Source organism: Schistocerca serialis, chromosome 12 (genome assembly GCF_023864345.2).
Source record: "Schistocerca serialis cubense isolate TAMUIC-IGC-003099 chromosome 12, iqSchSeri2.2, whole genome shotgun sequence".
In the NCBI taxonomy this organism is placed as follows: domain Eukaryota; kingdom Metazoa; phylum Arthropoda; class Insecta; order Orthoptera; family Acrididae; genus Schistocerca; species Schistocerca serialis.
This window is the reverse complement of record NC_064649.1, coordinates 110246913-110262792: the sequence shown is the minus strand read 5'-3', so window position 1 is coordinate 110262792 and position 15880 is coordinate 110246913. Positions and strand designations below refer to the sequence as shown.

The window sequence follows — 15880 nt, the reverse complement described above, 5'->3', positions numbered from 1 at the left end:
ACCACGAGGCGGGCTGCACGATGTTGGGGCGTGAGCGGAAGACGGCCTAACGGTGTGCGGGACCGTAGCCCAGCTTCATGGAGACGGTTGCGAATGGTCCTCGCCGATACCCCAGGAGCAACAGTGTCCCAAATTTGCTGGGAAGTGGCGGTGCGGTCCCCTACGGCACTGCGTAGGATCCTACAGTCTTGGCGTGCATCTGTGCGTCGCTGCGGTCCGGTCCCAGGTTGACGGGCACGTGCACCTTCCGCCGACCACTGGCGACAACATCGATGTACTGTGGAGACCTCACGCCCCACGTGTTGAGCAATTCGGCGGTACGTCCACCCGGCCTCCCGCATGCCCACTATACGCCCTCGCTCAGAGTCCGTCAACTGCACATACGGTTCACGTCCACGCTGTCGCGGCATGCTACCAGTGTTAAAGACTGCGATGGAGCTCCGTATGCCACGGCAAACTGGCTGACACTGACGGCGGCGATGCACAAATGCTGCGCAGCTAGCGCCATTCGACGGCCAACACCGCGGTTCCTGCTGTGTCCGCTGTGCCGTGCGTGTGATCATTGCTTGTACAGCCCTCTCGCAGTGTCCGGAGCAAGTATGGTGGGTCTGACACACCGGTGTCAATGTGTTCTTTTTTCCATTTCCAGGAGTGTATTTCACCGAGCGAGGTGGCGAAATAGTCACCACACTGGACTTGCAATCGGGACGATTGCAGTTCAATTCCATGTCCGACCATCCTGATTTAGGTTTTCTGTTATTTCCCCAAATTGCTTCAGGCAAATTCTGGGATGGTTCCTTTGAAAGAGCACAGCCCATTTCCTTCCTCATCCTCCCTTTATCCGATGGGGCCAGTGACCTCACTGATTGCTCCCCTCCCCTCAAATCAACCAACCAACCAACTGTCAGGTGTGATTTCACAAACACCTTCATTCTCGGTTCGTTTATCTTGGAAGAGATGATATCTGGCGGACCTATTAGGTATACAGTGATATCTGCACGTTATATGGACCTCCTTGTGCAGTAAGTGAGTCCACCATTGCAAGAAGGTAACTATATCCACACCACTATTTTTGTGCGAGATGGAGCGACACCAGATGTCGCTTGCCAGATGAAAGATCGGCTTCGAGAAGCGTCCAGTAACTACCACATTACCTCTAGTCTATTTCAAGGTGTGTAGCGTTCCAGATCCTCTGACATAAATCCATGCGACTTCTGGTTGTGGGGATACCTGAAAGATCTTGTCTATTAGGGATCATGTATCTGAACTCTTCCTGATCTGAAGGTTCGCATATGACAACATATCGGTCTGATTGGTCTAAGGCACTGCAGTCATGGACTGTGCGGCTGGTCCCGGCGGAGGTTTGAGTCCTCCCTCGGGCATGGCTGTGTGTGTTTGTCCTTAGGATAATTTAGGTTAAGTAGTGTGTAAGCTTAGGACTGATGACCTTAGCAGTTACGTCCCATACGATTTCACACGCATTTTTTTCGGTCTGATTACACCAGATATGATGCAATCACCAACTGAACATGCCGTGTTACAGATGCAACATGTTGCTCAGTTGGGAGACAATACTGAACACATGTTGTAACTTGCTGCCACATGCTAGTAAACGTGCCAGGACTACCGATATCATGTGTTAGATCGTTCCTCTCCTTTTTCTGCACCCACACCACATTCAGACTGCTTACAGGGCCATATGTTCACCTGCTTTTTTTTTTGCTTTGGCTTACTCTGTGAGTGCACCAATTAATGGACAAACCTAGGACGTATCAGCGTCCTGCTAAGTATACAAGCTGCACTACAACACTCACAACACCGTCAGTTTAACTATAACCAACCGGTTTGGATGCAGACCAGACAAGAGCAGTAGTCATCATGTACCACATAAAGGTGACAACAAGCCTGTTTGGCAAAATATCGCACTCAGACACCTGAGTATTCTACAAGTTAGAAATAGCCGGGAAAGCATCACATCCCAATAAATATCAACCAAATATACAGTTTAATGTCTTTCCTTCATTTCTCCTACTGCTGCAGTGGTGCCAACATCACTTTCAAATTTTCCCACTCCTCTGCGCCATGCAGTAAAACGTAAGCCAGCACCGTTCTAGGAGTGCCCTCGAGTAAGTGGTTACCGTGGCCTGTTCCAGGGTCGCGTGAGCTACTCCACGTACGCGCCAGCCTCCCGGACGCCGCTGCTGGACATCTGGGCGGCAGTCGAGGGCGAGGATTCGTCGGGGCTCCGACACCTCGAGGGCCGGCCTGCCAGGCTGTCCATCAGGGTCTGCTTCAGGTGAGTGGCGTACCTCACCCTCCTGCAGCTCTCTGAGTCCACCTGGACACCTCTAGCAGTGCATTGTCTTGCTGAAGGTTGCCGTTCTCTGAGACAACACTGCTTACTACTGAATGTAGTCACTGCGGATGGACTCATCTCCAGACTGGTCAAGAGTTCATTCCAATTACAAATTCTTAGAAAGTTTCACCAGGTCACAATGACCACTCCACACCCTTGTGTTGTTTTGCTTATTCTTAAAACAACATTTAGTAACTTTCTTATATACACTGATGGAGGGAAAGTCCGAACAACAAGATATACACTACTGGCCATTAAAATTGCTACACCGAGGAGAAATGCAGATGATAAACAGGTATTCATTGCACAAATAAATTATACTAGAACTGACATGTGATTACATTTTCATGCAATTTGGGTGCATAGATCCTGAGAAATCAGTACCCAGAACAACCACCTCTGGCCGTAATAACGGCCTTGATACGCCTGGGCATAGAGTCAAACAGAGCTTGGATGGCGTGTACAGGTACAGCTGCGCATGCAGCTTCAACACGATACCGCAGTTCATAAAGAGTAGTGACTGGCGTATTGTGACGAGCCAGTTGCTCGGCCACCATTCACCAGACGTTTCCAATTGGTGAAAGATCTGGAGAATGTGCTGTCCAGGGCAGCAGTGGAACATCTTCTGTATCCAGAAAGGCCCGCACAGGACCTGCAACATGCGGTCGTGCATTATCTTGCTGAAATGTAGGGTTTCACAGGGATCGAATGGAGGGTAGAGCCACGGGTCGCAACACAACTGAAATGTAACGTCCACTGTTCAAAGTGCCGTCAATGCGAACAAGAGGTGACCGAGACGTGTAACCAATGGCACCCCATACCATCACGACGGGTGATCCGCCAGTATGGCGATGACGAATACACGGTTCCAATGTGCGTTCACAGCGATGTCGCCAAACACGGATGCGACCATCGTGATGCTGTAAACAGAACCTGGATTCATTCGAAAAAATGACGTTTTGCCATTCGTGCACCCAGGTTCGTCGTCGAGTACACCATCGCAGGCTCTCCTGTCTGTGATGCAGCGTCATGGGTAACCGCAGCCATGTTCTCCGAGCCGATAATCCATGCTGCTGCAAACGTCGTCGAACTGTTCGTGTAGATGGTTGTTGTCTTGCAAACGTCCCCATCTGTTGACTCAGGGGTCGAGACGTGGCTGCACGATCCGTTCCAGCCACGCGGATAAGATGCCTGTCATCTCAACCGCTAGTGATATGAGGCCGTTGGGATCCATCACGGCGTTCTGTATAACCCTCCTGAACCCACCGATTCCATATTCTGCTAACAGTCATTGTATGTCGACCAACGCGAGGAGAAATGTCGCGATACGATAAACCGAAATGGCGATAGGCTACAATCCGACCTTTATCAATGACGGAACCGTGATGGTACGCATTTCTCCTCCTTGCAGGAGGCATCACAACAACGTTTCACCAGGCAACGCCGGTCAACTGCTGTTTGTATATGAGAAATCAGTTGGAAACTTTCTCTCATGTCAGCACATTGTAGGTGTCGCCACCGGCGCCAACCTTGTGTGAATGCTCTGAAAAGCTAATCATTTGCATATCACAGCATCTTCTTGCTGTCGGTTAAATTTCGCGTCTGTAGCACGTCATCTTCGTGATCTAGCAATTTTAATGGCCAATAGTGTAATTAAGGGAGAGTAGCGAAAGTTTAGGAATTCAGTTGTCTAGGTAACATATTTGAGTGATTAACATTGCAAGATCAGAGGTTAAAGTTAGCACGAAATAAGCCATTGCAAATATGAAGTACTGGTACATTAATAACTACCAGAATGTTGAATGCCACATGCACATGTGCAGGCATTGTGATGTCAGTTTGTCAGATGGAGTTCCTTGCCTGTTGCACTTTCTCGGTCAATACATGGACGGCTAATGCCGGATGTGCGTGTTGTTGGAGCTTTGGTCCCATGATGCCCGACGTGTGCTCGATTGGAGAAAGATCTGGTGATCGAGCAGACCAAGGCAACTGTAGATACCCTGCACAGCGTGTTGGGTTGTGACACTGGTATGTGGGTGAGCGTTATTCTGTTGGAAAACACCCACTGGAATGCTGTTCATGAATAGCAGCACAACAGGTTGAGTCATCGGAGTGATGTGCAAATTTGCAACCAGACTGCATGGGATAACCACGAGAGTACTCCTGCTGTCATACCAAATCACATCTCAGACCATAACTCCAGCTGTAACTGCTGGCCAAGCGGTTGTAGGCACTTCAGTCTGGAACTGCGTGACTGCTGCAGTCGCAGGTTCGGATCCTGCCTCGGGCATGGATGTGTGTGATGTCCTTAGGGTAGTTAGGTTCAAGTAGGTCTAAGTTCTAGAGGACTGATGACCTCAGAAGTTAAGTCCCATAGTTCTCAGAGCCATTTAAACCATTTCCAGATGTAATTCCACACTATTTAGGATGCCATACTGGTTGCAGGCCTCCCAACCGTCACATGGCCATACCTGGGACTGAAACAGACGCAATACCAGTTTTCATGAGAAAACACAACAGAATTCCTGTCTGCCTTCGAATGAGCTCTCGCTTGACACCACTGATCAAAAACAAAAAAGCACCTGGACCAGATGGTATCCACTCGGAAACACTGAAAAAACTAGCACCGCAGATCACTCCGTTCCTAACAACGTTACTGTACGATGCCTTACGGCTGGGCAGGGTACCTACAGTATGGAAAACCTCCAAAGCAGTCATTATTAAGAAATCAGCGGACAGGGATCCTTCAGATCCAAAGACTTACAGGCCAATATGCCTAATAAACACCCTAGCAAAGATTCAGGAGAAGCTACTGTGTAAGCGTCTGCAAACACACAGAGCTCCCAGGGGCATGAGCCAACACCAGTTCGGTTTCAGATCTGGCAGATCAATAGATGATGCCATCAACCAGGCCCTGCACATAGTTAACACCACTAAACAGAAATACGCCATGGCAATAATGATTGACATTGCCGGAGCATTTGATAATCTTTGGTGGCCAGCACTGTTTCAGAGGCTAAGACATCTGGAGGTACCGCAATCACTGTACAACAGTTTTCTGGACTACTGTAAAGACAGAGTAGTCGAATGGCAGATGGACAGCCGGAATGTACGAGGTGTGGCTAGAAAAAAACCGGACTAGTACTGGTGAAACAATAAAACGAATGCAATAAGGCTGAAAGTCGAGTGGCCTGTCACGTGACTCTCGCTCCGCCTACTGCTCGAGTTTCATCTGCCTCCTGCACTCAGTCTGCCCGTGGCGTCTGTTTTAAGTAGTTGACGTTTTGTCTGTGCGTCGGAAAATGTTGAGTGTACAGAAAGAACAGCGTGTTAACATCAAATTTTGTTTCAAACTAGGAAAATCTGCAAGTGAAACGTTTGTAATGTTACAACAAGTGTACGGCGATGATTGTTTATCGCGAACACTAGTGTTTGAGTGGTTTAAACGATTTAAAGATGGCAGCGAAGACACCAGTGATGACACTCGCACTGGCAGACCATTGTCAGCAAAAACTGATGCAAACATTGAAAAAATCGGTAAACTTGTTCGACAAGATCGCCATTTAACAATCAGAGCAGTGTCTGAGTTAACAGGAGTTGACTTGTTGTCTTGTCGAACAAGTTTACCGATTTTTTCAATGTTTGCATCAGTTTTTGCTGACAATGGTCTGCCAGTGCGAGTGTCATCACTGGTGTCTTCGCGGCCATCTTTAAATCGTTTAAACCACTCAAACACTAGTGTTCGCGATAAACAATCATCGCCGTACACTTGTTGTAACATTAGAAACGTTTCACTTGCAGATTTTCCTAGTTTGAAACAAAATTTGATGTTAACACGCTGTTCTTTCTGTACACTCAACATTTTCCGACGCATAGACAAAACGTCAACTACTTAAAACAGACGCCACGGGCAGACTGAGTGCAGGAGGCAGATGAAACTCGAGCAGCAGGCGGAGCGAGAGTCACGTGACAGGCCACGCGACTTTCAGCCTTATTGCATTCGTTTTATTGTTTCACCAGTACTAGTCCGGTTTTTTCCTAGCCACACCTCGTAATTAAAAGAATTACCAAAGGCTGTCCTCAAGGGTCGATCTGCGGCCCCATCTTCTGGGACATAACAATCGAACCCCTCCTACAACTTCTGGATGGGGATGACAGGTCAGACGGAATTGTCGCCTACGCAGATGTCCTATTAGTTGTAGTCACTGCAAACAACAGAGCCCAGTTAGAAGAGAAAGCCAGTGGATTACTACAAACAATTACTCAGTGGTGTCACAACAACAACCTCAGGATAGCCGAAAACAAAACAACATACACTTTACTGAAAGGATCACTCCAAAGGAATCCTTCGGTTAAAATTGGGGACACAAACATCAAACGAGCACGCATTACGCGCTATCTTGGGGTACACATAGATGAAAAATTGAATTTCCACCAACACATAAGGCTGACAACAGACAAAGCAGAAAAAATACTGCACAAACTGGTGAGGCTGAATTCAAAACAGTACAGACTACCTCTACCAGTCATACGTACATACCACTGTGCGCTCTTCGAATCAGTACTCAGCTTTGCAGCTAGCACGTGGGCACATAGACTGAACCTGGTCACCAACAAAGCCTCCGTCAGACGAGGGCAGAGAAGTGTCCTACTTAGGCTATCTGGAGCCTTCGGTACCACCTCAGCGGATGCACTGTGTGTGGTGCTCGGAATATGCCCCATAGATATCACGATCAAATACAGAGCTGCGAGGTACTGGTTAAAGGTGGTGAGACTAGATAAGGTACACACAATAACCGGTGTGCCCATAGAGACGATACGTCACCTTAAAAGTTGGCGTTTGGATACATGGCAAGGTGAGTGGGATGTAAGTGATATGGGACGTAGGCTGCACGACTTCCTCCCTGACATAAGGGAGCGGTTGAGAATGAGACATATCGATCCCAGCCGCGGTATGGTACATTTCTTAACCGGGCACGGACCTTATCCCACGCACTTAAACCGCGTGAGTCTGAGGCAGACACCTACATGCACATGCGGGGAAGAAGGTTCCCCAGAACACACTGTCTTTTTCTGCGGGCAATACACGAACAATAGACATAAAATGGTTCAAATGGCTCTGAGCACTATGGGACTCAACTGCTGAGGTCATTAGTCCCCTAGAACTTAGAACTAGTTAAACCTAACTAACCTAAGGACATCACAAACATCCATGCCCGAGGCAGGATTCGAACCTGCGACCGTAGCGGTCTTGCGGTTCCAGACTGCAGCGCCTTTAACCGCACGGCCACTTCGGCCGGCGAACAATAGATATACACTACACTTAGATTATACAGATACAGATGTAGATATATACACAGCAATAAGAGACGAAGAACAATGGGCACAATTAAACGCACTGACAAGCAGTATTTAAAAAACAACACATGAAGAGTATATGCGGACACGACATCACAGTCATGCCTATGTGCAGCGTAACAGGAATCTCCAGAGGGCGGACAGCGATACCCACAGTGACAGCGAAAATAGTGAAAATGAGGAGGAACAGGAGGCAATTGCTGGCAATCTAGCCAAGAAAACACCAAATGCTGTACAAGGGTGCGCACCTAATGTAGTTAATACATAGGATTAGTAACAAATACGATAAGAAACATTATATCTCTACTAATAACCATTTGTGTGTGTGTGTGACTGGCGGTCAACGGCTCGATGAAACCATTCCGAGGTATTCACCGTCAATCACACTCGCTGATGGTACTAACATATCTCTCATCTATCCTATCTTCTTTTTACATTCTTCTTAAAAAAAACAAAATTTTATTTATATTTCAACCTCAAATTATTGTTATTTTGAATCATTCTTTGTAAATGTTGTAGATCAAATAAATTGCTGCCAATCTAGCCAAGAAAACACCAAATGCTGTACAAGGATGCGCACCTAATGTAGTTAATACATAGGATTAGTAACAAATACGATAAGAAACATTATATCTCTACTAATAACCATTTGTGTGTGTGTGTGACTGGCGGTCAACGGCTCGATGAAACCATTCCGAGGTATTCACCGTCAATCACACTCGGTGATGGTACTAACATATCTCTCATCTATCCTATCTTCTTTTTATATTCTTCTTAAAAAAAAATTTATTTACATTTCAACCTCAAATTATTGTTATTTTGAATCATTCTTTGTAAATGTTGTAGATCAAACAAAAGGAAAGAAAACAGTAAAAAGATGAAAAACGAAAATTGTAAGATGTACGACCTGTTTTAAACATCAGGTAACAGGTCTATAATTTGGCAATAAATAATATAAATAATATTGACACCACTGAAGTCGCAAATGGTGGTGGTTTGGGGTCAGTGGACTGCACGCTACGGGGCGTCTGGGTCGGTGCTATCCTTGAAGTAACACATTTGTAACAGTTCGTTGTGCCACTACGGTGCCACCAGCTGCTCAAATTGCTGCTGCAGATGCAGTACGGCGCGCCAGAGCCATACGTTGAACACGATGGTCTTCCCTCTCGGTAGTGCCATGTGGCCATGCAGAGCCCAGTCTACTTGCGACCGTGCATTGTCGCGGTCACTGCTCTAAGCATAGTGGCTACATTCCTGCAAGTTCTTTATGGAGCATCTCAGAAATAATGTCCAGCTTGTCGCAGCCCTGTTACATGACCCCATACAAATTCAGTGAGCTGATGACAATGGCATCTTCGTCGTCTTCAAGGCATTCTTGAGTAACAACAACTTTCCACTTCAATTCTCAAAGGTAACTAACTCTCACGACTGCTGCAGCGCTAATTTCCAGCAAAGCTGATTAGCATCCTCATACTAGCGCGAAATTTGAATAAACGACTGTTGTTTATCTCGCACAATTCCTTCTTGGTGTTGGAATTTTTTTCCATCACTGTAATGTATGTCAGATCGTGAAGCAGTTGAGTTTAATCTGCCCTGCACATCCTCCTTGGCCGGCTGCTTTCTAGGTGCTTCAGTCTGGAACTACGTGACCACTACGGTCGCAGGTTCGAATCCTGCCTCGGGCATGGATGTGTGTGATATCCTTAGGGGACTCATGACCTCAGATGTTAAGTCCCATAGTGCTCAGAGCCATTTGCATCAATTTCAACATCCCCCTTTATTGACCCCGTTAGCCAGTGAGATTTACAAGGGGAGGCCGCCAATTGTGAAATTCAGATTTGATTCATCCTGCGCATAATAAAAGCTCATGGCCAGAGGTGTAATGTGGCAAAGCACTAAGATGCACATCTCAGCCGTTTTTTTTTTTTGTCGAGAAAATCGACAGTTAAAAGAAACCGTTGCGGTGAAATACTCTGTACGATTACCAAATTTCTATAGCGTCGTGGCGCAGTGGTAAGCGCTTGGGTTTGAAATCAGAAGGTCACCGGATCGAATTTCGTGCCATGCAGTTTTTTTTATTATTAGTTTTTTGTAATTCAAATATATATATATATATATATATATATATATATATATATATATATATATGTTGTTGTTGTGGTCTTCAGTCCTGAGACTGGTTTGATGCAGCTCTCCATGCTACTCTATCCTGTGCAAGCTTCTTCATCTCCCAGTACCTACTGCAACCTACATCCTTCTGAATCTGCTTAGTGTATTGATCTCTTGGTCTCCCTCTACGATTTTTACCCTCCACGCTGCCCTCCAAGGCTGAATTTGTGATCCCTTGATGCCTCAAAACATGTCCTACCAACCGATCCCTTCTTCTAGTCAAGTTGTGCCACAAACTTCTCTTCTCCCCAATCCTATTCAATACCTCCTCATTAGTTACGTGATCTACCCACCTTATCTTCAGCATTCTTCTGTAGCACCACATTTCGAAAGCTTCTATTCTCTTCTTGTCCAAACTGGTTATCGTCCATGTTTCACTTCCATACATGGCTACACTCCATACAAATACTTTCAGAAACGACTTCCTGACACACAGATCCATACTCGATGTTAACAAATTTCTCTTCTTCAGAAACCATTTCCGTGCCATTGCCAGTCTACATTTTATATCCTCTCTACTTCGACCATCATCAGTTATTTTACTCCCTAAATATCAAAACTCCTTTACTACTGTAAGTGTCTCATTTCCTAATCTAATCCCCTCAGCATCACCCGATTTAATTTGACTACATTCCATTATCCTCGTTTTGCTTTTGTTGATGTTCATCTTATATCCTCCTTTCAAGACACTGTCCATTCCGTTCAACTGCTCTTCCAAGTCCTTTGCTGTCTCTGACAGAATTACAATGTCATCGGCGAACCTCAAAGTTTTTACTTCTTCTCCATGAAATTTAATACCTACTCCGAATTTTTCTTTTGTTTCCTTTACTGCTTGCTCAATATACAGATTGAATAACATCGGGGAGAGGCTACAACCCTGTCTCACTCCCTTCCCAACCACTGCTTCCCTTTCATGCCCCTCGACTCTTATAACTGCCATCTGGTTTCTGTACAAATTGCAAATAGCTTTTCGCTCCCTGTATTTTACCCCTGCCACCTTCAGAATTTGAAAGAGAGTATTCCAGTTAACGTTGTCAAAAGCTTTCTCTAAGTCTACAAATGCTAGAAACGTAGGTTTGCCTTTTCTTAATCTTTCTTCTAAGATAAGTCGTAAGGTTAATATTGCCTCACGTTTTCCAACATTTCTACGAAATCCAAACTGATCTTCCCCGAGGTCCGCTTCTACCAGTTTTTCCATTCGTCTATAAAGAATTCGCGTTAGTATTTTGCAGCTGTGACTTATTAAACTGATAATTCGGTAATTTTCACGTCTGTCAACACCTGATTTCTTTGGTATTGGAATTATTATATTCTTCTTGAAGTCTGTGGGTATTTCGCCTGTCTCATACATCTTGCTCACCAGATGGTAGAGTTTTGTCATGACTGGCTCTCCCAAGGCCGTCAGTAGTTCTAATGGAATGTTGTCTACTCCCGGGGCCTTGTTTCGACTCAGGTCTTTCAGTGCTCTGTCAAACTCTTCACGCAGTATCTTATCTCCCATTTCATCTTCATCTACATCCTCTTCCATTTCCATAATATTGTCCTCAAGTACATCGCCCTTATATAAACCCTCTATATACTCCTTCCACCTTTCTGCCTTCCCTTCTTTGCTTAGAACTGGGTTGCCATCTGAGCTCTTGATATTCATACAAGTGGTTCTCTTCTCTCCAAAGGTCTCTTTAATTTTCCTGTAGGCAGTATCTATCTTACCCCTAGTGAGACAAGCCTCTACATCATTACATTTGTCCTCTAGCCATCCCTGCTTAGCCATTTTTCACTTTCTGTCGATCTCATTTTTGAGACGTTTGTATTTCCTTTTGCCTGCTTCATTTACTACATTTTTATATTTTCTCCTTGCATCAATTAAATTCAATATTTCTTCTGTTACCCAAGGATTTCTATTAGCCCTCGTCTTTTTACCTATTTGATCCTCTGCTGCCTTCACTACTTCATCCCTCAGAGCTACCCATTCTTCTTCTACTGTATTTCTTTCCCTCATTCCCGTCAATTGTTCCCTTATGCTCTCCCTGAAACTCTGTACAACCTCTGGTTCCTTCAGTTTATCCAGGTCCCATCTCCTTAAATTCCCACCTTTTTGCAGTTTCTTCAGTTTCAATCTGCAGTTCATAACCAATAGATTGTGGTCAGAATCCACATCTGCCCCTGGAAATGTCTTACAATTTAAAACCTGGTTCCTAAATCTCTGTCTTACCATTATATAATCTATCTGATACCTATTAGTATCTCCAGGATTCTTCCAGGTATACAACCTTCTTTTATGATTCTTGAACCAAGTGTTAGCTATGATTAAGTTATGCTCTGTGCAAAATTCTACAAGGCGGCTTCCTCTTTCATTTCTTCCCCCCAATCCATATTCACCTACTATGTTTCCTTCTCTCCCTTTTCCTACTGACGAATTCCAGTCACCCATGACTATTAAATTTTCGTCTCCCTTCACTACCTGAATAATTTCTTTTATCTCGTCATACATTTCATCGATTTCTTCATCATCTGCAGAAGTAGTTGGCATATAAACTTGTACTACTGTAGTAGGCATGCGCTTTGTGTCTATCTTGGCCACAATAATGCGTTCACTATGCTGTTTGTAGTAGCTAACCCGCACTCCTACTTTTTTATTCATTATTAAACCTACTCCTGCATTACCCCTATTTGATTTTGTATTTATAACCCTGTAATCACCTGACCAAAAGTCTTGTTCCTCCTGCCACCGAACTTCACTAATTCCCACTATATCTAACTTTAACCTATCCATTTCCCTTTTTAAATTTTCTAACCGACCTGCCCGATTAAGGGATCTGACATTCCACGCTCCGATCCGTAGAATGCCAGTTTTCTTTCTCCTGATAACGACGTCCTCTTGAGTAGTCCCCGCCCGGAGATCCGAATGGGGGACTATTTTACCTCCGGAATATTTTACCCAAGAGGACGCCATCATCATTTAATCATACAGTAAAGCTGCATGTCCTCGGGAAAAATTACGGCTGTAGTCTCCCCTTGCTTTCAGCCGTTCGCAGTACCAGCACAGCAAGGCCGTTTTGGTTAATGTTACAAGGCCAGATCAGTCAACATCCAGACTGTTGCCCCTGCAACTACTGAAAAGGCTGCTGCCCCTCTTCAGGAACCAAATGTTTGTCTGGCCTCTCAACAGATACCCCTCCGTTGTGGTTGCACCTACGGTACGGCCATCTGTATCGCTGAGGCACGCAAGCCTCCCCACCAACGGCAATACTATTAATGAATTGCTTATAGCATGCTGGTGAAGGCGGATCGCTCTCCAATTGTACCGCCTCCATTTTTCCGTTCTTTTAACACGGTGTACCTAAGCTCTCCCGTCCGCACTGATTTTCGACGATGTTATAAGTTGCGCTAGGGACCGCATCTACCTTCTTTCGAAGTTAGCAGGCAACTACGCTGTTATGCGGCGGCTCGTTTCGGCCCATTCAACATCTGTCCTTCAAGTGTAACGAGCGAGTAACGGAGTTTATATTTCATACCTGCCGCAGCAAATTTGTGTTCGTGGGGTCTCTATTCTAATTCGAACGTTTGACTTACGCTATACGTATTCGTTTCGGAATACCGTTTCTGCGTCTTCCGTTAACTATACGTGGTTAACATTATGAAGACAATTAATAACATTTGTGAAATACAACTTTGTTTGCGGAAAACATAATGATGTTCGAAGTCGCCAGTTTTTCCACGACAAACGACTTTCAACAACTTATTATATGCATAATTGTTTCAACTGATTGCCGGGAATTATATATACAAAAACAAATACTAAAAAAAAAGTTGCATGGTGCGAGATTCGACCCGGCGACCTTCGGATTTCGAACCCGAGCGCTTACCGCTGCGCCACGACGCTATAGGAAATTAGTAATCGTAGAGAGAATTTCAGCGCAACGGTTTCTTTTTAACCATCGATTTTCTCGACAACGGCTGTGAAGTGCATCTTGGTGTATTGCCACATTACACCCCTGGCCATGAACTTTTATTATGCGCAGTATGAATCGAATCTGAATTTCACAATTGGCGGCCTCCCCTTATTAACCATTGTGTTTTGTGTGAATTATACTGCGGACCTAGAAACGACGGAAAGGCATCTTCTTGCCGTAGCCCTCAGTGGTTCACAACCCCACAACAGGCAACAGCAGTCCACCCACCACACCGCCGCCCCACACCGAACCCAGAGTTATTGTGCAGTTTGGCCCGCAGTGGACCCCCCTCCCCCTGGAAACATCTCATACCAGACGAGTGTAAACCCAAAATTCTATGTGGTAGAGTAATTATGGTGTACGCGTACGTGGAGACAGTGTTTGCACAGCAATTGCCGGCACAATGTAACTGAGGAGGAATAGGGGGAGCCAGCCCGCATTCACCGAGGTAGATGGAAAACCGCCTTAAAAACATCCACAGGCCGGCCAGAGCACCGGACCTAAACACTAATCTGCCAGGCGGATTCGCGCCGGCGACCGGCACGCCTTCCCACTCGGGTAGCAGCGTGTTAGACTGCATGGCTAGACAGGTGGGGTAGATGTAACTATTCTCTGGAAGCCGTGATGTGAGCAGCACTGGACGGCAGTAAGCACCAGCTCTAAACAAAACTGCAAAGCATCTTCCATTTTTACACATATTATGCATCATTAAGTCATAAACTTTAAAGTACCACCATACAAGCTGAGTGACTGGCTCTCTAAGCTGGGTGGTGGAGTAAGGGTAGCAGAGGTCGAAGGCCAGTAGTTGACCACTTTGGGTGGGCTACCATTGGAGGGGTGCGTAGTCGTCTGGCACATTAATGAAACATTTTGGTTAAAAAATCGATTTATTGCTCAGCAAACTATGACAGTGATGGTGGTACACGAAGAAGCCTACGACCCCAGGACGTAAGCTGTAGTCGTCCTCTGAAGATATAAAAATCGACATTTATTGTGTTCAATCCGATTTAGATACCTTTAGGTATGATGTGTGGTTGTAAAAAATGGTTTTTATTTTAAGTGAACATTAACAGGGAATATTTTGAATTAACAATATTGGGTTCCCAGTGACCCCACCTTAACAGTTATGGAACAACTTATGTATCATGCTAGTTACGGGTTGCTGTGACTATAAAGTGATAGTTTCAAAAGCAACACAGTCCTCCGCTTTCCAATTTCCTCCAATAATTTGAGTACTTATTTACCCTTTCTTATAACTCCTTATTTCCCTCCACGATCTGCTTTTCTTGCACCTGCTTTCCAGTACCCTTAGTGGATCCCATGTAAAATATTATATGTTGACAAGCTGACTGAAAACATCATCATGGTGGCCTACATCCCCTCTTGAACTCTTGAGGCAGTGTGACATGGTGTGGTGTGGTCTGGTGTTTCAGGTGGAAGTCCCACCGACCATCTGGTGTGCTGAGACTGGAGGTGCGCCTTTTCTCCGGATTCCAGCTGTCATCCTGGAGCGGCAGCGTGCTGGTGGACAGCAATGGGACCACAGCGGACGTTCAGCATGGTTCCAGGGCCGACAAAGTCTGGTTCCTCATGTCTGGTGTAAGTACTACAGTCGCAGGCCAAATTCTCCTTCTCAACTCCAAAGTAAAAGCCAGAGCTGTTGATCGTACTAGTGTCACTTTCAGCATGGTTCCATGGCTTACAAAACTTGGTTCCATATGTCTGGTGTCAGTACCACAGTGGCTGGTTGGGAACAACAGCTCCATGAGCTACACAACAAACTTTGTAGTCTAGGAGATGCTGGTAGAGGCCAGTTGAACTGATAGAGCAGTTAGTTATCTCTGTTATGCATCCAGGGCCAACCTAGTGAGGTTCCTCATATCAGAAGTAAGTATCATAGAGCTAGCCAAAGTCCTCTTATCAACCCTGATTGGAAAACCCACAGCTGAATCACACACTGATAGAGGCCACCAGAGCTAATGGTGGTATCTAATACCCCTGTCGCATATAGCATGGTTCCATGCATAGCAAAGTCTGATTCCTC

At 45.4% G+C, this 15880-nt stretch overlaps 1 protein-coding gene across 1 annotated transcript in view; it reads left to right on the top strand.

Annotated features, from left to right (window-relative positions):
* Nucleotides 1–15880, top strand: part of LOC126427975 (C3 and PZP-like alpha-2-macroglobulin domain-containing protein 8) — an 829074-nt gene that overhangs the window by 777718 nt on the left and 35476 nt on the right. Inside the window, exons 24-25 of the mRNA XM_050089861.1 lie at nucleotides 2154–2296; nucleotides 15270–15435. Of these exons, the coding sequence (XP_049945818.1) occupies nucleotides 2154–2296; nucleotides 15270–15435 (309 nt within the window). The remainder of the gene's footprint in view (nucleotides 1–2153; nucleotides 2297–15269; nucleotides 15436–15880) is intronic.